Below are 20,919 nucleotides of genomic sequence, written 5' to 3'. Positions count from 1 at the left end.
ATTAGGAGAATGACATGCCACACAAAACACAATGCCATAACAAACTGTTGAGCACCTGATCAAATTAATCATTGACATAGTGAGTACAGAAGGAACAAATGAAGCTGGACTCTCTTTTTCTGGTGCTGAATTTAACCTAATGTGTCCTGCAGAACTAATGAGGCTTACAGACAACCTCATACTTAATTAAGACAAAGAAAGATGTGTTGGCTTCTAGTTACCTTCTCCATCGGTGGCAAATTTCTGAGCAGATGCATTGACCCCTCTCACTCTCTCAGCCTGAATAGCAATGTCAGCTTCCACAAGAGCATGTTTCTGTAACAGGTCCTCAACTCCTAACAAATGCTTGCCATAGTCTTGAGACAGCAGAAGCACCTGATCAAAATAGAATAGACAAACAAAATGGGCTGAAGGCCATAAACTTTCCTTAATGACTCCAGGCATTATGCTGTTCTCTGTTCTTACACTGATTTAAGTCCAAAGAAACACCAAACCCAGAAGGAGGGCTGTTTCAAATGCATAAAGATATGAATTTGACATAATAGTTTTAAAATCACTGGCAACCATGAAGAACTTGAGTGCTCCTTAAGGCACTTTAAAGTCCACAGTGATGAGAAGCTACAATAGCTCAGCAAGACCAAGAGAAAGCACTTGCTCCAGCCCCTGTGAGCTGCCGCTGAGCTATATGCATCTTTCTTTCCTCCAACAGCTTCCAAGCTCTTCTGGCTGATGGACAAGAACAAAGACATGGTCCTCTCCCTTCCCAGATGCCAGCAAAATAGGCAGGAAGAAATCCTTGCTTTTTAAAGCACAGAGGTGAAGAGGTGAGTTGTTCCCCATGCAAACTGTGATGAAGAGAGATTATTTAATTCCCTTTCACCAAAATCATCATCCCTACCAAAGCACTGTGACCAAAGCCCTTATGAGGAATGCACAAAGGTGAAAGTAGTTTTTCATAGGAGTGAACTTGTTCTTTATTTGTTTTTAGTCTTTGTTTTTTTTTAAAAATCATCATAAAATATAAGGAATTTGGTAATGCTCCTTGTGGCAGTTTTAGGCTATGCCTTTAAAAGCTAACTGCACTCTTGAATGCAGATCTTCTGCATTGGTCCAAATTAAATCAGAGGGGCAAAACAAACCTTAACAATTTACAGTAAGGGATATCTATACCTTTTCTGAGTATTTGGTCTACATTCTCACATGGCTCACACTTACCTTCATCTCATCCATCCAGTCCATAATGTATAGCATTTCCTGGAAAATCTTTTGCAGACCAAGATTCATCTCCAGCCGCTGTCTCCGTGCCCTGAGCAGCTCCAGGAGATACTCCCACAGGCGAATAACGTTGTCCTTTCTTGCAGTTATACGTTTGATATCATGGTAATTTTCAGTCTCAAGCTCCTTTGCCACTGCAACCACAGCCTGGACTCGCTCTTCATATGCTGCAATGTCTGTTTCAATGGCCTCATGTTTCTTTGTTGCAGCCTCTACTGCTGGGAGGTCAAAGCCAAAATTATCCTGTGAAGACAGAGAGGTTTCTTCAGTAATGGCTGTTGCAGAAAAAAAGCTCTACTGCTCAAACTCTAACATAATTTCTGAGCAGAACGCACTTGTTAGCAAATCTGGTATCTCTAAGTGCTCTGAAAAGTCTTTTTTAATATCATCAGTGATACTTCTGATAACCAGAGAACTGATAAAATCAGAGATAACATTAACTAGCAGAATCATGGTGGCCATCAGGACTACACTGGACAGCAAAATATGAGGCATAGTGGAAGGAATGTTCTCTTTGCAAGAACTGCATCCTGTAATTACTCATGGGAATCATTTTAGTCACACAGACAATCTCTGAAAGCAGCACCTGAGAAACAAGACGTTGATTTTCACTCAGCCAAGTTTCTCTCATAGCTGCCTTGCGATCAAATCTGCGTGCAAGTTGTTCCAGTTTCTCTTGTCTGATGAGCTCATTTCGCAGTGCCAGTTCTCTTTCATGTTCAGCTTTTTCCAGTCTTTCCCAGGCCTGAAGATGTGCACAAAATACACGCATCTCTTAAACACACATTCTTGTATGATTATGATAAATCAGAAGTCTTCTTTGCATGAAATCAAGAGGAACTGCAGTCAAGTTTCATAAAACTCGCTTGTTTATTTATATACCAATAAATCTGGTTTGTATTGGCTGGCCCTTACACCTTGGCTGCTAATATAAGCACGTGGCTTAAAATTTGTTCTAATTCAATTGTTTTCTGAGCAAGGTGTGCAAGACCTGTTTATCTCAGATGTATTCTCTTGAGTTTATTTGTTTTTTCCCTCCAACAAAGCCTAACTTGGTTTAACTATGTAAGGTTATTTGTTTTTAAAAAGCATGCTACTCCCAAAGAAGTGGATTCTATCTTCCTCCTTTAGGAAACAAGAATTAGGGATTCATGCCCTCTCACCTCCAAAATCAACATAACACAACTGTTCTTTCTTATGTCCACTTTGGAAAACAACTGGAGAAGTTCATTACTTTTAGTGCCCCCAAGTCCCTTTTTCCTTCCAAAGCCAAGTCATTCATGTGCATGACATGAACAATACAAAGTCTTCAAAGTATGTCAAAAGTGAGCTAATCGCCTCTCAGATCTTACAAACAACAAAAATGCCCACAATTAAACACAAACTACTCCAGATTCTTCTAAATCCTAACAGATGTGAAACTGCCTGAAACCCAAGTATTTTAGGTATTCACAGGTACAGAGCTAAATGTGAAAGCAGTGCAAGATTACTACAGAAACCCACAAGAGCTGCTCTGGGAATGCCAAGCACGATCAAACACAAGTGAGGAAAGGTCCCAGTTTTACATTGTTTATTATCCACGAGAGAGCTTGTAAGCTCTGCTGCTCTTCTGCCAGCTGCACCAGCACAAAAAATAGCTGCAGAGACCCTGACAGAGAGCCCACAAGACTGGTCATGGTGCTTCCTTCACTCTCCCATGATGCAGGCAGTGGGACAAACAGAGGGCTGCAATACCTAGATACTGTTGCTGCTTTCTGCTAATTGACTCTTAATATCCAGGAACTCCAAGAAGCAAGGCACCACTACTACATTCGGAACCAGAATGACTGAGCTTTTTTCCAGTAGAATGTCTTACAGATGCTGAGGACAGCCAGGGATTTGGTTCAGGGCAGTGGATCTGAGCTGTAAGACAAGATGACCCCACCTCACAGAGCCCTTTTGGTGCCCCATGTCAAGGCTAGGATAGCAAATGTGTTTCTTTCCAGCATACTGAGAGACTGAAAGAAAACAACAAAATCCTGAATCACATAGGACAAGCTGGCTCAGCTTACCTTGTTAATGTCAGAGATGAGTTTGCCCTCCCTTGGCATGTATACTTTCTGATTGTTGGCTCTCATTTTGCTTTGGATAGTAAAAAGCAGCACTTCCAGGTTTCCTTTTTCTGTAAATCTAAACAAAATTTTGCAAAACAATTGGGTTACAATGAAGCTTTCATTGCTACTAAAGCACTTTCTTAAAATATTAACATTACAAATGGACAATTCAGATAAACACCTTCATCTTATGTGAAAGCTGAAAGCAATTAAAATGGTCCAAATATCCCCTGGAACCCGTTGGGTCAAGCAGCAAAAGAAACTGCACAGAAATCAGTTGTCTGTGTTTTCAGATTCAAACCCCCTTGAGGGGACAGAAGACTGCCTTTTTTAATGCTATTACATGTGCTGTCCTAGTTAACTCTATCAACTCAAGAACTGGAAGTTTTATTTAAAGCCCAGCACGGCCAATACTTTCTTCCCACTATTTTCCCTGAGTTGTGTGCCTGGGAAACAAACAAACTCCATGGGCACTAGGGAATAGACCACTATTTTAGAAGATGTCTGGCTGCTCTGTAATGGTTTGGATTGTGATTATTACCCATTATAACTCGTATTAGTCAGAAATAACAAACAGATCTGATATCATAATGCTAAAAGAAACTTTCCAGAAACAAGTTGAGCAGTTTGGGTTCTATCAGTTTTACTAAGCAGAGCCATGTTTTACAAGGCCAGACACACTCCCACTTGATTTTTGATATGCACTAAGGCTCTTTTAATAGCAGTGTACTGGTATTGTACACTGCTAGCAAGCATGATCAGTGCAATTACTAATGTAGCATGTTGTTACCACTCCTATTTTAAGGCAGGCATCTCAGTGAACTGACAGCTTCCAGGAGGCTGAGATCCTGCAGGCCACACACTTTTTATCTGCACATTACATAGCAAAAGCAAACAGGCCCCAGTTAACACCAGTGTGTGCCAATTAGAAATGTGATAACTGGGTTTGTTCAGAAAAACACATTCTTAAACCAAGCTTAAAATTATTCAGATGTGTTTGGATGCATAAAAACATCAATAACTGCCTAAACAAAACAAGACCACTGTCACGTTAAGCCAAGATTTAAATTACTTGGGTGGTTTCTCTACTGTGCGGTAAGTGTTGAATGCCTGTAGCTGCTGCTGCACACCAACTAGGGAGTTGGCAAATTTGCGATTGTTGAGGATGATAATGGTTTGCTCAATCCACTCAAGAAGGTCAGAAGCCAGCGATTCATATTTTTCAATCATCTTCTCTGTTTCGATGGCATTGTCAAGCACCTGCAACGAGCAGCACAACATAACACGAATAACAACAACGGTGCTCTTCAGAGTCATTTAAATCTAACAAGCTACGTAAAAGAAGCTGTTGGGAGACCTGACTTATGAATCAGACCACTCACTCCTGAGCACCAGAGGGGCTGGGATCCCTGGGGAATGAGGGGGTTTGCATTTTTCAGCAGCGAATTCCCATAATCCAAACAGAGGTAACAGGGACAGAGCTGAGGCTCACACAAGGATTCATGTTCAGTCTGCCAGCTGTAGAGATGGGGGCAACTCTGACAAAGCGCAGAGAGTGACTGCATAATTTTTAACTGAGGGACTTTCCTGGGCTCCAGAAGAGACAGAGGATCCAGAGAGTGAGAAGCAGTTAATGAGAAAGGAAGAGCAGCAATGATGCAAAATTAACAAGTAAATATAAAACAAAGGCCAAAAGTTTTCTAATACGAGGCAGCTGGAAATTAGCTGCTCCTCACATTCACATGGGAATATTTAACTTTCAAAACACATTTGAAGGCAAAACTAAAATCTACCTAAAGGGGACTCCTAAAAAACTAACACCTAAGAGAGGAAAAAATCAGAATTATTTGAACTTGCAAACCTTTCCAATGCGTTTTCCTTCAACAGCTAAAGCTTTCATCTTGGAGAAGTAGTGGTAGTATGTCACCACATAGGTGATGATTGACTTCTCGTCGGGATGATCAACACTGATATCTGCAAACCAAAGAGTTATCTTAGTACACTGAGGGTGCAAGAGTTAAAACAACACAGCTAATTACACCACAGGGATGGGTTTAAGAGTCAGAGCAATGGGTTCAGGGGCAGTTCAGCTCCTAAGATTTATGTCCTAATCGGAAGTAACTGAGTGGCTTTGGACTGGTTCTGGATTACTTGGTGTTGTGCAGTGTTGAACTTTGTCAGTAAAAGAAGTCCTGCTTTATCCCTTTGTATTAAGAGTGGACTATGGTTAGACCACAAGTCTGTGGGCTAGGGAGGGGCCTTTGAGTCTTAAGTTGAGTCCAGACTTTGCCCCAGCTTGTGCATAGCCAAAGAACTTCTCTAGCATCTGTGTGAGTTGGTAGAACTGCAGCTACTTGAGACCATTGAAGGTACATCAGCATTTGGAGAGAGGAATTCAAGTATGTCCGTCCAGGCAAATCTTCTGAGAGATACAGAAGGAAAACAAATTATTTCCATTCCTGCAGCAATTCTGAGGCACTAGAAAATAAGCAAGAAAAAACTTGCCAAACACACTATTTGTCCAGAGACAAGAAAGTTTCTCGTCCTAGCACTGTGCACATGCTTTTCAATACACACAAGCATACACACTCTCAGCAGCACAGGCTGAAACTCACTGACGGGCTGCAAAAGAAGCTGCTAAGTATTTGCTGAAGTCCACATCACTCATTTTCCATCTCAGAGAAAGTGTTTCTCAGAGTAGATCAGAATGATGCCTCTAACAGGAGTGATCTAATGTATACAGTCCTGTGATCTTGTCAGAAGGGGGAAATTAAACACAGGATTAAGGGCTCTCATGCTATTGCTGCTCACTCCTCTGCAGAAGACATCTTACATTTCCTGTTTCTCTCTCTGGCTGTATAACCAGGTGAGTCAGAAGCATCTAACTGCTCTTTAGCACAAAAATTGATCACAAAACTGTGCCCTGAGACAAGGAAGGGTGGGGAAAAGAGAGCCCACAAAGAACCATGAAGTGCTGAAACTGCAGGAATTCTTACCCTCGGGGTCCAGGAGCTTAGTAAGACCAAGGTGTTGCTCTGCTAGGTTAAAAGCATTCTGCAGATTGTAGTGTGCATTTGATTTCTTCAGCTTGTCAAAATCAATCAGATCAGGCCTAGACAGGATGGAAAATTCTTTAGATTTCCCAAAGCAGCTGCCCTCAAATGAACAAAAATCTGCAACCCTTAGAAAACCTGGCCCCTCGTGCTGCCAAGGTTTCACTTGCCCATCAGCCCTGGGCCTTTCAAGGGCAGTATTAAAAGAATGAAGTAATGCCTAGCACATGCCATGGCAGAACCTTGCCCATGGCAAAAAACGAAGCATAGATTAACAGTGGTAAAGGTGACCCTGGAGAAGAAAGGTATGAAGTTGGGTTACACAGTCTCTCCTCATGCCCACATAAGTGTGCAAGGCATTTCAATAACTTCACATGAGCTTGCTAATGAGCAGCATTCCCAAGCCATGTCAGTTTAGCACCCAATTTTGCCATCCCTCTGCAGGGATTTCTTTCCCTTTCAGGCTGCTGTTGTGTGTTCTGTCCCACTCCCAAATTCTAGGTGACCAGACTCAATCATCGGTTACTCAAGGAGACACAAGTTTTCTTCCAACCTGGTCAGTCACAAACCAATACAATTTTGCATATAATTTATGCTCTTGAAACCAAATACAACCTGTTTTGACTTGTGATATGAGAACCTGCTGCCCAGATGAGCTCACAGTGACTGCAAGAGCCTTAAAGCTCCAAAGCAAAGCTTTCTCCTCTCCACAGATTTTAAAGTTAAGCTGCAAGGTAACTGCAAATCCCACTGCATGCTACAAGAGCCCAAGCTTCAAAACTCATGAAGACATTTACCCAGACATACCTGTGCTTGTGTATTAGTGCATTGAAAGCCATCCCATCCCTCCAGCTTGTTGTGAAGTTGTGAATGTTGACATTGGGGTAACTGGCAAAATAAAAAAACAAAGAGAGAGCAATCAGCACAGCATCCCTGCTGTAGCTCTGCATACTCTGTCCTTAAAAGTTGGTTGCAAGAGTAACACATCTATTGCAGACCTACAGGTGAGATATTACCATCCGTGATACACGATCTACTGTTATGACTGTTCTTTAATCAGCGACTGACACTAGAAGTAAGTGCCACTTGTTTACTCTTTCAAACCCCTCAGAACTGATATCCACTCCAGAGACAGGCTCTAAATGAACTACAAAATAATTATTTGAAACGACAACTTTTTAAATTGCTGGGCAAACCTGCAGCCTGTGAGGTTTCAAATCCCTGCAAGTCTAAGGCTTGCTCCTGATTTAGCTTCTGGAAAAGATTATTTTCAGGTACTCAGAAGAGTAGGAACAACTGGTGGAACAGAGAGGAACAAAATCTTTTCTGATGGCTGCAGGTGTCATAGGAGCAGTGATAAAGATTTCTTTGAAAATGTCTGTCACAATGCATCTTCAAGGACTGAGCCTCCTCACAGCCTGACTTTCAAACAAAACACATGTGACAGCCACCTTTGTGCCCTGTGGGCACAACAGAGGCAGAATTAATTTGGTGATCTGGGTATTCTGCAAGTTTCATGGGGGGAACATACTGACCTCTGCAAGCGGCTATTTAATTATGCAAGAAGGTTACTGTCAGAGAAAGACATTTTGGAAATATTTCCACATACACTGAAAAAGTGAAACACTGGTGGCAAGCATCTGAAGTATGATTTTTTTCAGTGTATTACTGTATATACGTGGATTATCAGACTGATACATTTAACACACAGCATTAACGCAATAAATTCAGAACTTTCTGACTGGCAACCATCAATTTACTTCTTCAGGTCAAATCCACTTAAGGAGAGATATGTGTTTGCCCATTTAAAATTATTTCAATGAAAAGTCAAAATGCTGTAAGAGCTTTAGAGAGAATCACTTAATCCACACTCACCCAGCTGTCTTCATCTGGCACCACAAAAGCAAAGCATCTTTAGCAGATTTCTTTTCCTTATTGTCCTCAGTTTCGACACTGATATCTTGGATCTAAAATTAAACAGAGAAAATTCAAACATCTCTCTGAGAAAACACACTGTTTGCCTTTTTTAAAAGGTAAAAGGAATTATATCAGAATACAAGAAACGGCCAGTACCAGGACAAGAGGACACAGTCTCAGGCTGTGCCAGGGGAGGTTCAGGCTAGATGTTAGGAAGAAGTTCTATACAGAGAGAGTGATTGCCCATTGGAATGGGCTGCCTGGGGAGGTGGTGGAGTCACCGTCATTGGAGGTTTTCAGGAAAAGACTTGATGGGGTGCTTGGTGCCATGGGTTAGTTGTTTAGGTGGTGTTGGATTGGTTGATGGGTTGGACGTGATGATCTTGAAGGTCTCTTCCAACCTGGTTTATTCTATGTATTCTATCTACTACAACAGGCAGGGTGGAAGTAGATGAATGCTCTTCCTCATTTAAGAGCATTCATGTCAAAAGAAAGTTTAATTTGCCTTTATTTTACTGGAAGATTAGTCTTTGTTTAGTCCACTAACAAACAGCTTAAACTTCACAAGAAAGTTCATTTCCAAATGTTGAGGCAAACCCTGCACACACAGCATTACAGTTTATCCTAGTGAAGTGTCTCCTCCTGAGCGCATCAGAAGCCAAAGGGGTGCAGCAGGCTGGGGTCCTCTTGAGGGGATCCGCAAGCAAAAAGTTTCTTTCTAACAAGAAGTTTCAGAGTTTTGGAATTTCAAGTTTGGAAGAAATAGTATCTGCCCTTAGTAGTACCATAACTATATATCCCAGATTCTAGACTGTTAGCCAGTTTTAAAAATGGGAAGTAAGACACATAAAATAAAAGGAAAAGAAAACCAACAAGAAACCACCATCTACTTTATACGGAGAAATATCTCCCTTTTTACAGATATAGCTATATATTGTTTTTTAAAAACAATATTGCAGCTTCAGTGAAGCTTCACTGCTGTCACTGAAAGTTAGGCAGATAGGAAACACTGAGCAACACCAAAATTAAGATGATGTTAAAGTTATTGAATATTTATTCCTATGTTATTTATTATCACATTCTGTGATTCTGTGATATAAATTATAATAACTAACATAGTAATAAATGTTCAATAAATTTACTGTAGTTCACCTATTTATTATATATAAATTTATATGTAATATCATTATATATTGCATGCAAATATATATAGAAAATGTTATAGTTTCTATATTTATTATATAAATTTATTATCCTTTCTGCAAAAGCACTTTCTAGTCCTTTTTAGCTGAAGCACAATTAGTATGCTATAAACAAACATAGAATGCTCAGATTTGCATGTATCTGTGTATGTATATATCTTTACCTGGAATCTTAGGATAATAGTCCAAATAAGGCCAAGTGTCAGCCTGTGATTCCCATCCACAATATCATGAGATCCCATGTTTTCCAGGTGCACTCTTTGCTCTTTCAGGAACTGGAGAGCTTTATCAACATTCTCCAGGCAATGGATGCGCATCCTTCCCTTAGTTGGTTTAGGCTAGAAGGAAAAAGGGAGAAGAAAAACATGAATTATTGTAGATGGAAGGAAAATTTAAAAGGCTTGTTAACATTTCAGACCAGCAGGTGTGCTCCTTGCATCTTCCAGAGCATTTGCACATGGATAAAGGTAGCACATCAAACCCATGATGGACATGCTAGTGTCCTAGACCTGAGTGCCACACACGCATTTTCATTTGCTCTTATAAGTATTTTGCCTACTTCCTTCCTTCCTTTTTTTCTGCCTAGTACATTCATTTATTAGCTGGAAGGTAAATAAAGTTGGTAAGTTGAAGTAGGATAAATAGTATGAATGTAACAATTTCTTTACAGGAAAAGAAGGGCCAGTGCAAATGAAAAAAACACATTAATATATTATTAGCACAAACAAGTCTGCTGTAAACCTGAGCAAAATGAAAGCAACTTTCTTCTGCAAGTAAGGATTACAGCACAAATTGCATATACACCCTCTATGCACATACCACACACTCCAAATGCATCTTCATAGGATGAAGAACTACAGCGGGAGTGGGATCAAGAGTAAAGTAACATGGTTGACTGCACCATGCAGAGATCCCTTGTTGACAGTGGGGACAATCCAGGATCCTTTGATGGATCCATCCATCACCCAGGAGTGCTGGTAAACTGGACCACAGGGTAAAAGGTTCCATTCTTCTGTCCCTCTGCACAGTTTAACCCACCATTCCGCGCTTGCAACCCTGCACAGTCTCCACAGAGAGAGAAGTGCAACTTCCACCTTTGCTGGGCTGACAGATTCAGATATTAACCAGAGGGAAATAAGAATGTGTCCAGATAAGGGCAACAAGGCTGGGGAGAGGCCTTGAGCACAAGCCCTGTGAGGAGAGGCTGAGGGAGCTGGGATTGTTTAGCCTGGAGAAGAGAAGGATCAGGGGAGACCTCATTGCCCTCTACAACTATCTGAAGGGTGGTTGTAGCCAGGAAGGGGTTAGTCTCTTCTCCCAGGCAACCAGCACCAGAACAAGAGGACACAGTCTCAAGCTGTGCCAGGGGAGGTTTAGACTCGAGGTGAGGAGAAAGTTCTTCACTGAGCGAGTCGTTCGTCATTGGAATGGGCTGCCCAGGGAGGTGGTGGAGTCACCGTCCCTGGAGGTGTTCAAGAGGAGACTGGACGTGGCACTTGGTGCCATGGTCCAGTTATGAGGTCTGTGGAGGCAGGTTGGACTCGATGATCCTCGAGGTCTCTTCCAACCTTAGTTATACTGTGATACTGCTTATTGTATTTACTGAAACTCTGAGTCCCTGCATGCACATTATCGCCAAAAATCTCCCCTTTTCCACAGAAAATGTGACAGAACTCACTACAGGGAATCTGCTTAAACAGTTTGACCTTTGAGCATCCAGGAATTATAAGGAACTTACTAATCCTTTATACAATTATGGAAGAAGCTAAGCTAAATGCTTAATTTTATGCTGAAAACAATTCTCATCTTTATTTTTGTTTGGGAGAAGGTGGTCAACAGTGAGTGCACACAAAATTACAACTGTCTTTTCATACTGGCCAGATTCTTTTCTGCTTTGCTCAGTGAGACTACTGCATGCCACCACTTTCTTTTCACACACTGTGCTGTATAGAAGACCTAATGTATTAAGGGCTGGACTAAACATTGGAATTAGGAATAAAGATGAGCAGACAGGAAGCTGTAGGTGTTGCCCTTATTGGATGCTCTCATTTTGAGTTTCTCCAACACACATTCAAGGTCTCTGGATTTTCATCATCAATAATTACAAGAAACTTTGGAAAAATGCAGGGTTTCTGTAAATGAGGTCTTACAGGGAGCAAAGAGCAGTCCTGCTTCCCTGATTAGTATCCTAAATCCCAGACTGCTCCACAAGCATGTGGCTCCAGCTTCAGAATCTGAATCCCCATTTCAAAAGTCAGAAACCAATTTCCATTTCTTCTACAGCATCAGCAAACACTCCATCCTAAAATCATTTCTAGGATAGTTTCTGCATTTGTTTGTTGGTTTCTTACCATTTGATGTTTCTTGTCTTGATTTTAAGCTTTCTGCTTTTTAGATTCCTGCTTAGGGATCATGGAGATGTCATAACCTAATCAATGCCAGCTAAAATAAGTTCCAAAAGGCTGGAGAACACCAGAAAGTGGATGCTACATGCTGATCCTCCTGGAATAGTTTTGTGCATGTGTAATTGTTTGAAGGTTTGGTGCATTTTGTTATCTGCATCCTTGTTTGCAGAGGAAGGTGTGGTGGAATGTACTGTTCAAACAGAGACTGCTGTCCTCCATTCTGAGATAAGGAAGCTACAGGAAAGGATCTGTGGTGGTGCAGGCAGCTGCCAATGTGATACGCAAAAGATGATGCAAGCACAGATCTAGCAATCTGACCAGGTGACTCCTGCATTCTCCCCACCCAGGCAGTTGCCTAAGCTCTATTTGCATTTTCCAAAACCTGGAGTGAAAAACGTAAATGAATCATGCAGCAGGAGTCACATGACTGGCCTGAGCTTCACAGCTGCCATCTGACTCTGAAAATCAAATCTTAGCAGGCATGAATGAAGATTTATACAGAGGTGGCACAGCTAGCTGCTGCCTGAATCCTCAAGCACTGAGGCATGTTGGTCCCAGTTACTCCTGTATGAATAGCATCTACTACCTGCAGTGAATGTGTGACTCCTAATACCTCACTGAAGTAAATTATTTGTTATATAGAGAGACTAATTGGGCAAACTGTAGTTAACAAGCACTAAGATTAGTTATCCCCATCCACCTCCAGTACACAGGGTACTTTTAATGCATATCAAGAGTTTCCTGACCCTCAGAGATGCCTTTGGAAATCTCCCTCCCTTCCCTGCACAGACATTACACCACAGGCCATATGTTCAATTCATTACCCAGTCTTAAGCCATGGAGCTTCCATTAATAGGAGTGCTTGATGACAGGCGATTACATAGTCACAACCTCATGCAGCCTTAGGTCCTAGCTAAAGACCTGTATTTCTTTGAAAAGATTGTTTTAAATAAGGTAATTAAGAGCACAGCCATCATTTAGGGAACTGAAGGAAAAACTGATACCCAGTGACTTCCCAACACCCAGGTTTCCTGTCATTCTAGCAGCATTTGTTTTACTACAGGAATTTCTTAATTCACCACTCCCTTGTCTTGGTATCAAGGGGGCTCTCTCATCATACACAAAGAATTTGCCCCCTTTTTTTAAACTCATTTTATATAGTCCTCCAACCAAAAAACATCTAAGCCTTATCTATCTATCCTAGCTAAATCAAGTACACCCAGAAGCATTCCTGGGATGCAATTAGTATCATGGCTACAACCACTGCAATGCTTCCCAGAGTGGACTTGGGCCCCTTCAACCAGCTGTCCTCCACAATATCCCAGCATGCTCTAGGGAAGAGAGAAGGGATGTTCCAGGTCTCAGGCTGGCAGGCAGCCTGCACACAGCACATCTAAGTCACCACTACCAAGACCATCTAAGGGGCTGGGGAACTCTGCACTATCATATTCAGGAGCAACAAGTACAGAAGCACATAGCATCTCACCAGTGAGGATTTCAATTGAAGATATCTGAATGGTCTCTGGATTCAGCTGAAGCAATAGGCTCCTTTCCTTTAATACATACAAATCCTTTTTCAGTGCTGAACCCTCAGTGTTCAGTTTTGCTGTACTTCAGATGAGCCAAGGACTTACCAAAAACCCACCTGAATCCAAACCAAAACCCAACAACGAACAATAATAAATACTTACAAGTCTCTCCCCTGAAAGAACTTCCAGAAGTTTGATGAGCATCCTTCCATCACGAAGGTCAGTGTACAGATCTGTAATCCTGCATGACACACGTGCCAAGTGGGAATTAACCCACTTTGTGAAGGTCTTCTTCTGAACTGCCTCACGCTCATCTGTTAGGAAAATAACACAGTTTTACTGAAAACAAATCACCAGTGACTCCTGTACCTAGATGAGAATGTGATCTTCAAACACGTCTAATTAACTTAAAGGTATAGCTTGTCTTCTTAGCAGAACTGCTGAAGAAATTGGGACTTTCCACTGAAAATCCTGAGAATTTTTCCTATTTTATGCCATTTTCTAAAGTCAGTGGGAATTTCACTGTGTTAGCATCTATGGAATAAATCTGAACTAGATTGTAGACTGACTGCTGCTTCGATAAGCAGATTTCTCAAGGTGCAAAAAGGTCTGCTGAACAGCTATAATGTAAAAGCCACTTGGGACTCATCAAACTGTGCAGCGGTTTGACAAAAAAGTTTTCTTCCATCACTGCAAGAATAGGCAAACTTCTCAAATGCATACACAAATCCACAACAGATCCCCAGAAGTACCAAAAGTCCCTTTGGATTAAGACAGGTACAAAAGTCAGCAGAGACCAAAGTTTCCCATTCATGTTTTTCCCTTCTCATTCAATATTTATTTGCAGCTTCAACATTTACACAATGCTAAAATTAACTTTTCCACAACTGCATGTTTCAAGTAGACTTGCATTTATTTAAACCCATTAAAGAACAGGTTCTTTCCACCTTTCCTTCCCAGAGCCTTTCACAACTGTTTATACATGAAAACACTTCCTTTGAGAGCTCTTAAATGTACAGGCTCACTACAGTTCACATTAATTCAGAAACCCCTATCGGCCAAGCTGAGAACTATCAGACAGAAAATATTACACATCTCTGTGGTTAAATTCTTCTGCCAAGGGCTTTAGATGAAGCCTTTCCTTGTTAGCAAAAAGCTGTTTCACTGAGCTGGGAGCTATTACTAGCCAAACCTTTCAAAATACAGATGCTTAAATTTGGACTCTCAAGTCTGAAATTAGACATACAAGTGAAAATGATCTGCTCTTCCAAAAAGCTGAGTATCTAAGCCTCTCTTGCTCTCTTTAAAGTTGTTCACATATCCAGAAATAAGATGTGAAGATTGCTAAATCCTAAACCAAAATGTATCATGTCCAGCTCTTAAAACTCTGTTGTTTGAAGCAGAGAAAACATTAACAATGGTGCAGATCAATGGAGAATTTCTGACAACCCAGTGATTCAAGGCATGCTGTCTTTCAGATGGATGTGCTCCCTTTCTGACAGTGCAGCATGGTGGGAGTATGATCCCAGCATGTTCACAAACAGTGACAGCCTCCACACCTGTAGGACCTTGAGGACAGAAGCAAAACTCTGATCTTGGTGACAAGAAATGACAAAGAAGCTGAGGCTGATGAGGATAGAAAGTTGGGAAACAAATAAAAAAGAAGTCATATAGCAGACCTGTGGTAAGGAGATATCTGACAGTGGGAGTGGGAGGACAGAGCAGCCCTTCAGTGGCTGCTTGCACTCTTACATAAACCCCACCCTAAGATTTCAGTTCCTTCTATCTATTTCTGAATTTACTCTTGCTGTCCCTATGTGTAACACTGAAACTGTCCTATTTCCAATAGCTTTTACCTGTCTCTACAGTGTGAAATTAAGAAAATGGGGCTTGGAAAGATGAAAAAAGTGAGGCTTGTGATAAAAAGCAATATGCTTTGCACGAATTGACAGTCTGTGTAACTTTATCCTCCTGCAGTATGAAGCAGAGGATTGCTAAGATAAAGGAAGTGAATCTGGAAATCAGCAATAACTGTGGCTTGCTTTCCAGTGCCAACCACAGTTTCTCAAAAGCAGCAACACAGGCTCTTCCAGCTATCCAAACCTCATCCCACTGCCCCAACCCTGACAATGCTGCATGATCCAAAAAAACCACATGCATCTGGCTAGTGGAAATACATGTCTACCCAAGTAATGGTTTAGATACAGTATCTACTAACAAACATGTATTTCATAACTATTTATAGCAAGTTCCTGGGAATTCTGTATCTGTGTTCAGTAATCCCTCCTTTTAGTTGAAGTATTGGGGCCAGTTCTCTTTAATAGCTTTATCAATTATCTGGATGAGGGGATTGAGGGCACCCTCAATAAATTTGCTGATAACACCACGTCAGGTGTGTGTGTTGACCTCCTTGAAGATAGGAAGGCTCTACAGAAGGATCTGGACAGGCTGGATCAATGGGTTATGAGACGAGGTTCAACAAGACCAAGTGCTGGGTCCTGCACTTGGGTCACAACAACCACACAAACACTCCAGGCTTGGGAAAGAGTGGATACAAAACTGCCCAGTGTTAAAAAACAAACACACACCTGAAGACATTGATCAACAGGCAGCTGAAGATGATGCAGTGGCATGTTCAGGTGGCCAAGAAAGTTAACAGCATCCTGGCTTGTACTAGGAACAGCATGGCCAGCAGGACTAGGGCAGTGATCATACTCCTGTACTGATCACCGGTGATACCACACTTTGAATACTGTGTTCAGTTTTGGGTCCCTCACTAGAAGAAGGACATTGAAGTGCTGCAGCATGTCCAGGCAAGGAAGCTAGTTAAGGGTCTGGTCTGAAGCTCAAGCCTTATGAGGAGTGACTGAGGGAACTGGATTCTTCAGCCTGGAGAAAAAGAGGCCCAAGGGAGACCTTCTTGCTTTCTACGACTCCCTGAAAGGAAGTTGACATCTCTTTTTCAAAGCAACAAGCAACAGGACAAGAGGAAACAGCTGCAAGTTGTGTCATAGAAAATGTAGGTTGGACATTAAGAAAAATTTCTTCCCCAAAGGATTGTCAAGCCCTCAAACAGGCTACCCAGGGAAGAGGTGGAGTGCCCTGTACTTGGAAGGATATAAAAGATATGTAGATGTGGTATTAGTGGTTTAGTGGTAACCTGGCAGTTCTGGGTTAATGCTTGGACTCAGTGATCTTAAAGGTCTTTTCTAACCTAGATGATTCTATGATTTTTTCTTTAAAATGAGTCACAGAAGGAAAACCTTGCAATAATTAGTATTTCTAAAGGAAATTCCCACAGATTTGCCATATTCCATCGCCAGCTTCAACAAGCCCCAAAAAGCTCAGCAAGTTGATTTATTGGTCTCTACAACTACCTGAAGGGGGGTTGTAGACAGGCAGGGGTTAGTCTCTTCTCCCAGGCAACCAGTACCAAAACAAGAGGACACAGTCTCAGGCTGCACCAGGGGAGGTTTAGGCTGGAGGTTAGGAGGAAGTTTTACAGAGAGTGATTGTCCAATGGAATGGGCTGCCCGAGGAGGTGGTGGAGTCACCATCACTGGAGGTGTTCAGGAGGAGACTTGATAAGGTGCTTGGTTGCATGCTTTAGTTGATTGGGTGGTGTTGGATGATAGGTTGGACACGATGATCTTGAAGGTCTCTTCCAACCTGGTCTATTCTATTCTATTTAATCACTGTAGCCTCTATACAAAAGCACAATATTCAGAGATCTCTGTGGTTACTTTCATTCTGAAGAGAAATAAATATCCTGTGATCCTAAAACCAGTTAGAGATAGAAAATATTATGTAAAACTAAAATGTTAGCAAATATCATAATGAAGCTATCTATTAAAAAAATTTTTGCTCAAAAGTTAAGGTTATTAACAAACCTTCCAGTGAGGATTCAGGGGCAAAGCCCTGAAGAATTTCCAGTGATGATTCTTTTTCTGTGAGGAAGGGAACAAAGCCTACAGGCTCTCCCTTCTAGCTGGAGACCCTCTGTGCTTTGGTAGCTGGGTGCTATTACGTTTGTTTTCTTCAGTCTAGTTTAAATACAGTTGCTGCCTCTCCCCTACTGCCATCCCATTTCCCCTTTTCTTGCTCTCTGTGGTCCTCCATTTCCTGTTTACAACAAGAGGTTGAAGGGCTTGGTTGGTTTTTCTGGCTCTTCACCTCCACACCCACCCCACGCTCACTCTTGCCTTCACTTCTCTCACCTGATCCCCACCCATCCTTTGCAGTGCTGGCCTCCTCCCTGCTCAGATAAATATAAATGTAAAGAACTCTACTGAGACCACAGCTACAGCGGTTTCAGTGATGACTCCACATGCTGTGCCTACTGTCAGCTCTCAACTTGTCTCAGCAACTTCACTGCTCTAGCCATTAATGGCTTTTCCTTTTCTTTCCATCTCTCTCTGATTCACAACAAGAATAGTCAAAAGCAGTGAGATCCTGGGTGCAGCCTCCAGCCCCGTGGGAAAAACATGTGGCAACGCAAAGAGCCAGGCCCCCTCCTGCTCACTGCCAACTTTTGGGGACAACCAGCAACTTATCTCAGCAAAATGCCACCAAGGAGACACAGCAGCTCTTTCAGTCTCCTAATGGGCTAGTCATCCAGGAAGGCCACTCTTTATCATGCACTTGGCACGGGCAGAGCACAGCTCTCTAATTCCTAGTGGACAATATTAGCAGTGGAAACACCAGACAGGAGAAGACACAACCATTTTTGCCCCTGTGTCACTTAACTCCTGTTGTGCTCTCACAACGTGGGAAAGTAAAACAAGCCTGTTTTGAAAGTCAACCAACTCCTCAGTCTCGCATGTTAAAACCTCTCCTGATTATTCTAAATGGTGTTTCACAACAACTGCAGGTTTTTGCAATGCGTTTACCAACCCTTTCAAACTGATAAACAGAATTTTTCTGCTCTAGGGTTTCACGTTAAAGCATGCACAGAATTAAAACCAACGAATCTTGGTTCAGAGAAAGGTGTAACAACTCTGACAGCTCACTGAAGCACAGAGCACAATTGTGACTTTTAACATGCAGTGCTAAGGGCCAGGTGCATCCATGACTGATGACATCAAGGACATAACATCAGTAATGGGCCCTAAAGCCCTATTTATGAACCTCATGTGATCAACTTTGACAAATGTCCTTCATACTTTCAAAAACACAGTTTCAGATTCTGAAGATTAATTAAAAGTAGAGGATATGGGTGGAGCTCCAAGTGTCCTACAGCTTGTGAAAACATTTGTTTCCCAAGGGTAAAGAGAAATCCACAACATGCCAAACATGCGCAGCAGGAAAACGGAAGCTGCTCTAACAGCAGTATTGATAATAGAGAATCCAACTTATCTTGAAGCAACACCGGGAAGGAAATTTCCTTCATGCGGAAACCCCCACAACAATACTACTAACACACAGTGGCTTGCAAACCCCAGCTCTGTGATTGTGATAAATCAAGGACTGACTTTGTTTAGGAGTTCAGTAAATAAACTGGAGTTTGTACACTGCAATTTGCATAACCAGGGCTGGATGGGATCACAAGCAGACATCTAGACCCTTCCTCACTTGAGAAGAGGAATTTCTTCCTCTACTAACTGGATATAAAATATCCTAAGAAAAATGCAGTTAACCTTCTGAAGAGTAAAGCCAGTGGCATCAGCTGCTGAATCCCTAGTGTGGCACAACGGGAGTGGGGGTCATCATTTAGAATAATCTTCCTCCTGTCATATACTCAGCTCTGCTGAGTGAACACAGTAGGACTGTGCCAGGATAATGGAGAATTTGCCTTAGTAATTGCCCTGGAAAATGCAGAACCTGCAGGAGCTGGCTGAGAGAAATGTGGGTCCCTGTGACTCCCTTGCTGTTGCCACATGTCAGAAAGCCTTATCAGCTGTGGTCCTTTCACATGACCGCAGCACTAACTGCCGCTGTGGCAGAGGCTACCTGTGCCTGTTCTAAAAGCAGCTTGAAGACGATCTGCTCTTTTCCATACTGGTCAAACCACATTTTCAACAAACTGACCTTGAATCTGTTTCAAACTGAATGGCAAATATGTTTGGCACAGGATGCTGCCAGCCTAGCAGCAGTGAAACAACTTTCAATATGTAGCAGCTCCTGCCAGTCCCTGGATACAAAGGCATCTGACCTGATAAACAGTGAAAGGGGTGCTCTCAATGGAGCTGAGATGCTGATGAAGGAAACAGAGAAGTTAGAGCACAAAAGAGGACACAGTCTCAGGCTGCGTCAGGGGAGGTTTAGGCTGGAGGTTAGGAGGAAGTTTTACACAGAGAGAGTGATTGCCCATTGGAATGGGCTGCCCGAGGAGGTGGTGGGGTCGCTGTGGGTGTTCAGGGCGAGGCTTGACAGGGTGCTTGGTTCCATGGTTTAGTTGATTAGGTGGTGTTGGATGATAGGTTGGACATGATGATCTTGAAGGTCTCTTCCAACCTGGTTTATTCTATTCTATTCTAAAGGGAAGCTGAAAGGAGCACCAAGTGTCTAGGACTACTGCTGGGCAGCCTCAGGACAGACACCTACTGAGCCTGTTCAACAGGCAGCTTGTACTCTGTGTTATCAATGTCTGCGGATTCCCTCTAACACCTCAACTAAGCCCAATTAAGGATGAGTTTCAAAAGCTCTGTCTCCTGCAGAGACACCTTGCTTGATTTCCATGATGAAAGTCTTTTTCCCAGCTTAAAATTATTTTTTTCATTATAGCAACAAACACAGCCAGTGTGCAGCCTACATGGAACATTGCTAAACACACCGACTCAGAGAGCAGCTGGGCATTGCTCCAGGCACACACCACTTCTGCTGATATCCAATATTCCCAGCTTCCAGAAATCCCTGGATCACAACCTAGCTAAACCATGAAAAGAGAAAACAACTTCCTGTCATGGGACAACATTCCCATGACTATAGGTTTTCAGGGCATAGGATACCATTCTACGTTTTCTCCTAGATGCAAAGGTATTGAGTTAAACAGCCAGTAATACTCATAATTTCACAAATTCCAGTGGTGATCAGAAGCTTTTGTTGAGAAAGATGCCTTAGCAAGTGGTAGATCAGCTGCTGGGACCAGAATGTAGTAATCAAATAAGATTTTATCAAACAGCATGAATGCATGTGCTGCAATGTTCTTCACCACTTGTGATAGTAACAAAAGAGTGATACTGAACATGAAATAATTCCAATAGAGTTCTAACCTCTGTTATTTCAGGCAGGCCAGAGCATGGACTTGTATAAAAGGACTCAAATGTACTCCTGTCCATCAGACAGGACCACATAAGAGGTCCTTCATTCACCATCCTGGTAACACTTTGAGAAAGGAACAATGTTGGTCATTCCTGGTCCTTAATTTTCTCATTTAAAAGAAGGGCTGCCTGCTCAGGGGAAGGGTGGGGACTACCAGCAGCTGGTCCTTAATTCTTGTGTGCTCC

At 42.1% G+C, this 20,919-nt stretch overlaps 1 protein-coding gene across 5 annotated transcripts in view; it reads right to left on the bottom strand.

The window, feature by feature from the left end:
- SPTBN1 (spectrin beta, non-erythrocytic 1) overlaps positions 1 to 20,919 on the bottom strand; it is a 138,416-nt gene that overhangs the window by 39,706 nt on the left and 77,791 nt on the right. For all 5 annotated transcript variants that reach the window (XM_054180031.1, XM_054180033.1, XM_054180034.1 and 2 more), the window contains 11 exons: positions 13,637 to 13,788; positions 9,705 to 9,878; positions 8,297 to 8,388; positions 7,229 to 7,309; positions 6,365 to 6,480; positions 5,230 to 5,342; positions 4,441 to 4,628; positions 3,327 to 3,444; positions 1,862 to 2,020; positions 1,216 to 1,518; positions 222 to 375 (listed from right to left, as the gene is read on the bottom strand). In XM_054180031.1, coding sequence (XP_054036006.1) covers positions 222 to 375; positions 1,216 to 1,518; positions 1,862 to 2,020; positions 3,327 to 3,444; positions 4,441 to 4,628; positions 5,230 to 5,342; positions 6,365 to 6,480; positions 7,229 to 7,309; positions 8,297 to 8,388; positions 9,705 to 9,878; positions 13,637 to 13,788 — 1,650 coding nt within the window. The remainder of the gene's footprint in view (positions 1 to 221; positions 376 to 1,215; positions 1,519 to 1,861; positions 2,021 to 3,326; positions 3,445 to 4,440; positions 4,629 to 5,229; positions 5,343 to 6,364; positions 6,481 to 7,228; positions 7,310 to 8,296; positions 8,389 to 9,704; positions 9,879 to 13,636; positions 13,789 to 20,919) is intronic.

This window comes from Dryobates pubescens, chromosome 3 (assembly GCF_014839835.1).
Source record: "Dryobates pubescens isolate bDryPub1 chromosome 3, bDryPub1.pri, whole genome shotgun sequence".
Classification (NCBI taxonomy): domain Eukaryota; kingdom Metazoa; phylum Chordata; class Aves; order Piciformes; family Picidae; genus Dryobates; species Dryobates pubescens.
The sequence above is the reverse complement of the archived record's forward strand: the minus strand, read 5'-3'. Positions and strand labels throughout refer to the sequence as shown.